We start from the raw sequence: 6,680 nt of genomic DNA on the forward strand, positions 1-6,680 counted from the left end.
TAACTTCTCATAAAAATGTGCAAATAAAAAAACAATGGAGATGATCTCCGGCACTACCAAGGCACTTCTATAAGGCAGCTCTAGCAGGAGATTGGGAGACGGCTGAGAGGACTTTCAAGAGCGACCCCGATGCAAAAATGGCATTAATTTCTGTAGGACCAGAGACTACGTCGCATCTGGCAATTTCAATGGGATGGACCCAATTCATAAAGATGCTAGAACAACGCTTGAAAAGAACGCAATTACCAAAACTTTATCCAACACAAAGGACTAACTTGGTCAGAAAATTTTGCAATCTGCTGTACCTTACCCTGAACTTTCATCTGTATCTTGTCCTATCTATTAAATGATCAATCAAGTTTCCAAGGACATCTCCTTACAATGTGAAATTTAATGTACAATTACCGTAAGGATCGGCCCAGGCATTGGTGCTTCTCTACTGTAAAACTTCCAACTCTCTACTAATTCGATAATAGCCAAACAAAGAGGTTCCACCGCGGATCAATTCCCTCGCCGTTGTTGTCATTTTGACTTGCCGATGGTTGTCAGACTCCAGTAAGCAAGCGGCTTTCCAAGTCGGAGTATGTTTTCTTTATTTGCATCCATTTTACTTATATTTCTCAAATTAAGAGCACACAAATGAGCGTTTCATATGTTCTAATGTAGAACTAACACAGCTGTTAACACAATCAGGTCGATTTGAACTGCAGGAAGTGAAAGTCTAGTTGTTGCCTTAGTGAAAAGAGGCGTGCTACGTTCAGCCCAATCCGATGGTCGCACATCGACTGAGGAAAGCTTATTCCGGCAGAGACTCAGATCACTCTCCTCCCTCATATCCTGGTAAGTGAAGGAAAGCATGCCTCGGTTATATGAACATACATGTTTGTCCTTTATTTTGGGAAAGATCAACATGGTTATCTCTTTCTGTAAACACTCTGAAGAAAATAGTGTGAGAGACAAATAGACATACTCGAGAAAGAGCATCTAGCACAGTAGGGCATATGTTTGCCCGGTAAATCAAAAGCTTACTGGTTTGATTCTTGTACTCGTATCCCTTTATTAACTCTTAGGATTTTTATAATAGGTTCATAAGTCCAAGGATGGAGCTAGAAATTTTGTCCAGCAAGGGCGTTATATAAAACCATGTCAACGTAATTTTGCCCCCTCCCCTTATTACCTTCGTCCTTGCATAGATTTCCCTTATAATTGAAAAAATAAATAGATTCAAATTGATGTTGAGAGCTTAACGGTGGGTTTCGATTGAGAGTTAAAGTAACTTTAATTTTGATTGTGGAAAATGATAAATGAGTTGAGATTATAAATTTGATTTGGGAAATGTGTATTTTTATTGTGTAGTGTGTCGAGTTAAAGTTAAAAATTTTAACTTGGGAAATGTGTATTTTTGTTGTGTAGTGTGTTAAGTTAAATTTAAAGTTAAAATCAAAGTGATTTTAATTGTGAAAACAAACCGCCCTTAAAAGTCCCAGGTGGAAAAATTAGAGAAGAGTATGATGGGTTTATAAGATAGATTGGATACCACAATCTATTAGCTCGAATTTTTGGGTTGGAAATGGCCCAATCACTTATGAACTCAGTGGAATTTAACATGATATCAGAACATGTTATGCTTTTGTAGATACGTGTGGGTTTACACCACGCCAGATTTAATTTCGAGGAAGTCAAAAGTGCGTTTCACGTTAGTCAGGCTCGAGTGTAGCCTGATCCAATTTCAAGACAACAAAAAGTGTGTCTCATTATAGTTAAGCTCGAGTGTGGATCGTGGATATTTTAGTTTGTTCACCCTCACCCGAGTACCAAAGAGCAGGTCGGGCTCACGATTAGTTATTGCGCATGGGTGTTTAGGGGCATACAACGCGTAATGGGCCACATGTTATCACTCGAGAGTGGATGTTGAAAGTTTAGAAATGAAATAATGTCGTTTTGGTCCTTAACCTTATGTCACGTTTTCACTTTCGTACTAAAACTATCATTTTTTGTTCAACTCCGTCCGCCACGTTACTTATTATGTTCCCGTTGGTCCTTCCGTCTACTTTTCCATCCAAAATATATTTTCAAGAAATAATTTTATTATAAAAAAAGTGAAAACTAATAAAAGAAAGAAAAAACAATGAAGAAGAAGATCGGAGAGGGTAAGCAAGAGGGGGAGGGGTGGTTGCCAATGAGGCCACCTCCTTGCGGATTTGAGGGTTCCAAGTCGGAACTGGGAACCCTTGAATATTTTTTGAGAGGGCCTTGCCGATGGCTACCCTTCCCCCTTGGAGGTCGCTGGTGACCCCAGATGGGGAAGGGTGGTCGCTGATGAGGCTTCGGTCGGTCACCAACCCCTATTCAATCCCCTCTTTGTTCCTCTTGTTCACAGCATTCTTTTGAGCTTCTTCTAATTTTTTAATAAAATTATTTCGGTGGAAATTTATTTTTTGGATGGAAAAGTAGACGGAAGGACCAACAAGAACAATATACGTAACAACGAGGACAAAGTCGAACAAAAAGATAGGTTTAGGATAAAAATGAAAAAGTGATATAAGGTTTATGATTAAAATTGCTTTTTTTTTGTTTAGAAATTACACGTAGAAAAGTTAGGAAGAATATCTCTCTCTCTTTTTTTTTTCCCTTCTATCAATGAATCTAATAGGTTTATAAAGAGAAATTGGATACTACAACTTATCGGCTTAATTTTTTAAAATTGGAGATTGACCTAATCACTTATAAATCTATTGGAATTTAATACAAGTAGACCCATAGATGCAGTTGCCCTCCTTGTGCTCCTTTATTGTTTGTCAAGAGTATTACTCCCTATTGAAAAACAAATTCTAGTTATTGATATGCCAACGGATTATGTATGACGGACGCCATTAAAATAGATTATTAGACGGGAAACCCATAAAAGGGCATCGGAAACCTCGGTTTCTCGATCAATCAAATGAATTTATCACAAGTCATCAATTCATTATTTCTGTGAAATATATTACAAAAAAAACATTAAGTAAATTATAGAAATATGAAAGCTCGCGCATTCTAATTCTAATGTGCGTAGTCATTTCTCTTCTCTATAAATGCATGCATATAGATATTGTTAAGATGATCATATATGATTTGGATTACAAAAGAAAGAAAGCAATTAATTAATTAATTAATTAAGGACCTCTTATTAACTTTTTATAAAAATGTGCAAATTAAAAGACAATGGAGATGATCTCCGGCGCTACCAAGACCTGTATAAGGCAGCTCTAGCAGGAGATTGGGAGACGGCTGAGGGGACTTTCAAGAGCGACCCCGATGCAAAAACGGCCAGAATTTCTCTAGGACCAGAGACTGCATTGCTTCTGGCAATTTCAATGGGACGGACGCAGTTCATAAAGAAGCTAGTACAACGCTTGTCCCCAGAAGATCTGGAAATGACAGATTCTAACGGCCAGACAGCCCTCCACTTTGCTGCAATGTATGGAAGTTTGGATGTCGTAAAGACTCTGATCGATAGACACAGGACGTTGACCCAAATCATCAACGCTGAGGGATTTACAGCCCTCCATACCGCAGCCATTTTCAACCGCAAAGAAGTAACGCAGTACCTTACCTTGAAAACTACTGACGATCATCCTGGTTGTCCCTTTACCGGTCCTAAGGCCGGTTCACTAATTCAGGCTCTGGTGTGGTCAGGTTCCTACGGTAAATGCATGCATATATTTATTCACTAATTCATTCTCTAAACTTAACATATTTGCTCCTAATTAATTATTGTGAAAAAGTTTCATTTCTTTCAACTTATTAGTCCGTTGTTTCACCAGATATATGCATTCGCTTATCGAAGATATATCCAGACTTAGCCTTGACAAATGAACTCGGACTGGGAATGCTAGAAGCTTTGACAGACAAGCATTCTGATTTCAAAAGCGGATGCAAGCTTAACTTCTGGCAGCGATGCATATACCACCGTACATCTAGAATTATATATATATATATATATATATAGTGCCTCTAATTTTTATTTATTTATTTGAATCTTTTTTTTTAAAATATGTTTTTCATTTTATTAAAGTTCTTCCGGTGGAAGTGGAGCACGACCATACACCACGTTGCCTACTTAGCAATGATGTGGAAGCCCCTCAGGTGAACCCCCAAATACCACCAACTTCAACAACCTATTGGACTCGAGGTTTGTAAGCCAAATTCCATATATTCAAGCTGAAAGCTAGTGGTACCCAAGTCTTCCACTTCCATACTCGATAATTGATTATGAGGTGGATTTTTTCTTCCGCATTCGGACTAAGTTGACCACAAGTTCCACACTCGGGCTAAACATGAGACGAGTAGGAGCTTTAACACCGCATTAAATTTCCACTAAGCCTATAAGTAGTTGACCCCATATCTATTGCAGAAGTTCGAGCTGATCATAAAGCGATACCTAGATCTCTTACGCTTAATTGCCTTCTTTTGTCTGCTTCTGACTGCAGTTCGACAGTGGAGCATCAAAACTGCTGGGAAAGCTCAGGATTATTTTGGTACAATATACGATATAGTAGTCAGATTGGTATTGTAATTATTTTGGTCTTATTATTTTCACTTATTTAATCATGAATTAACTTAATCTAAATTGCAGCATTTGGTGCGATCAAGTGCATCAAAGATGAAAAGTACAAACACAAATGCACCCAAAAGCTTGTGGAAGTTACATGCAAAGTAATTGCCGATCGTCTGACTCCGAGGGAGATAAATCAGTTCTTTGCAAGTCAAAATATTCTACGTCGTGCGGCGATGTCAGGCATAGTTGAAATAATATCCATTTGCCTTGAGAATTTTCCCTATTTGATTTGGGTCAAGTCAACATTTGCAGCCACTCTTCAGTCGGCGGTAGCCCTACGACAAGAAAAGGTGCTTAATCTGATGCTTGAACAGAGCGCATTTACCAAAGCTTTATCCAACGAAAAGGACGGATGCGGTCCGAAAATTTTGCGATCTGCCGCAAAACTGTCACCTTACCCTGAACTTTCATCTGTATCTTGTCCTGCACTACAAATGCAAAGAGAGTTGCAATGGTTTAAGGTGCGATGCATGCTTCTTACCAGTTTTGCCTTGGAATTGCATTTTTCTGCTCGGACATTATAAGCTTTACGGATTTGCATGCCTCTCCAGGCTGTGGAAGAGTTTGTTCATCCCCAAGTTAGAGAACATAAGGATAAAGGAGGCCGAATAGTTGGAGAACTGTTTACAAGGAAACATCGGAGGTTACTCAGAGATGCGGAGAAATGGATGAAGGACACCTCAAGCTCCTGCATGGTGGTATCCACTCTCATAGCTACCGTCGTTTTTGCAGCAGCTTTCACAGTTCCTGGTGGAAATGTTGACGGCAAAGGCATTCCACTGTTTTTAAACGAGCGAGTCTTCATGTTGTTTGCTGTGTCCGATGCTCTAGCTCTCTTTTCCTCTACAACTTCCATCTTAATGTTCTTGTCTATCCTGACGGCGCGGTTCGCAGAAGAAGATTTCCTTCGAGCGCTCCCGAAGAGGTTGATATTAGGATTCACGTCCTTGTTCCTTGCCCTGGCAACCATGATGGTGGCATTCGGAGCAACATTATATATGGTCGTAAGTGAGAGGTTCAAGTGGATTTTGTTCCCGATCACAGCACTCACTGCCATCCCTGTTGCTCTATTTGCAATGTTGCAACTTCCACTGCTCATCTTCATGGTGCAGTCAACATATTTTCCTCGCATTTTTCACCCTAAGAAAATTTGGTAGTCATATTGAGGGATACTGGTGTTTTGCATGTGAGCAATATGTGTGTCTCTCTATTTCAAGGCTGTGGTTTGGAGAATTGTCATTGTATTACTCGAATAAGTTGATTGTATGATTTGGATATATGTGGGGTGAAATTGGACTATGCAAGCCATACGTGTATCCAATATATTGCGCTGGGGTGGAAAAGCTTTAGCTCATTAAGTAGATATTCATTTACCATGTATTGCTAGCTGCCCTGTTTCTTGTGATGTCCCCCATCCCGTACCCTATTTCCCATCGTGGACCGAAGGATCTCACTTCATGGAATGACATAGAACGGATAGCGAAAGCAGGAAGCGGCTGATGTTTGTTTTGATGCATACCCTATTCAGTGGAACTCCAAACCCAAAGCTAAATAAGAAGATCAAAACGAAATCCAATCAGCAAATTCCTCGGTTGTGGTCTTTCAATTTTTGTTGTGTTGATGCAACTGTGCGAGATAAAGAGTTACCTGTTAAAGGAAAAAATTACGAACAGAACCCATCCAAACTGAAAATACAAAGATTTACATAGTAATATTATTGTCGGCTAATGATCATAATTACTCACTATTGATCATATAAACTGTCAGAAGCTCTGTTTTTCTCTTTTTTACATTTTTGCGGAAATCATACATTACAACTGATCATCTGAGTTCTATGAAGCTTTGACCAAAGGGCTCTTAACCAATCATGGTGGTTCCATCAATACTGGGATGTCGATCCGTACCTTCTAGTATATCACTTGCCCACGTCCATAGTATCATATAAATATCACAAAGAATATCATAGATTTTTTTTCAGTTACAAGGAAGGTCCATGGACCTAGTATATTAAAATAAAAATCATAAATATCTAATAAAGGTGTACGAGTAGTCCCACTGAGTATCGAATCTGGGACCTTTT

General features: G+C 39.1%; 1 protein-coding gene across 3 annotated transcripts; it reads left to right on the forward strand.

Annotated features, from left to right (window-relative positions):
* Nucleotides 1–296: 296 nt before the first annotated feature.
* LOC116202375 (ankyrin repeat-containing protein At5g02620-like) lies at nt 297–5,923 on the forward strand. 3 transcript variants are annotated; one of them, XM_031533914.1, is made up of 8 exons: nt 298–581; nt 711–840; nt 3,202–3,687; nt 3,807–3,953; nt 4,058–4,174; nt 4,473–4,520; nt 4,619–5,061; nt 5,152–5,923. In XM_031533914.1, exons 2-8 carry the CDS (start codon nt 771–773, stop codon nt 5,755–5,757), a joined length of 1,917 nt encoding a protein of 638 aa, XP_031389774.1. In that variant the 5' UTR covers nt 298–581; nt 711–770; the 3' UTR covers nt 5,758–5,923. The 3 variants fall into 3 exon arrangements, with proteins under 3 accessions (XP_031389775.1, XP_031389774.1, XP_031389773.1); XM_031533913.1 differs by having other exon boundaries at nt 299–581; nt 694–840; XM_031533915.1 differs by lacking the exon at nt 3,807–3,953 and having other exon boundaries at nt 297–581; nt 694–840.
* Nucleotides 5,924–6,680: the final 757 nt, after the last annotated feature.

This window comes from Punica granatum, chromosome 4, assembly GCF_007655135.1.
Source record: "Punica granatum isolate Tunisia-2019 chromosome 4, ASM765513v2, whole genome shotgun sequence".
Taxonomy (NCBI): Eukaryota; Viridiplantae; Streptophyta; class Magnoliopsida; order Myrtales; family Lythraceae; genus Punica; species Punica granatum.

Excerpts from the sequence above, each read along its gene's own strand:
- LOC116202375 (XM_031533914.1), top strand. The coding sequence starts at position 771 with ATGGTCGCACATCGACTGAGGAAAGCTTATTCCGGCAGAGACTCAGAT. Across the intron at positions 3,954-4,057 it reads GCAGCGATGCATATACCACC|TTCTTCCGGTGGAAGTGGAG; the intron begins GTACATCTAGAA and ends ATTTTATTAAAG. Across the intron at positions 4,521-4,618 it reads GAAAGCTCAGGATTATTTTG|CATTTGGTGCGATCAAGTGC; the intron begins GTACAATATACG and ends TCTAAATTGCAG.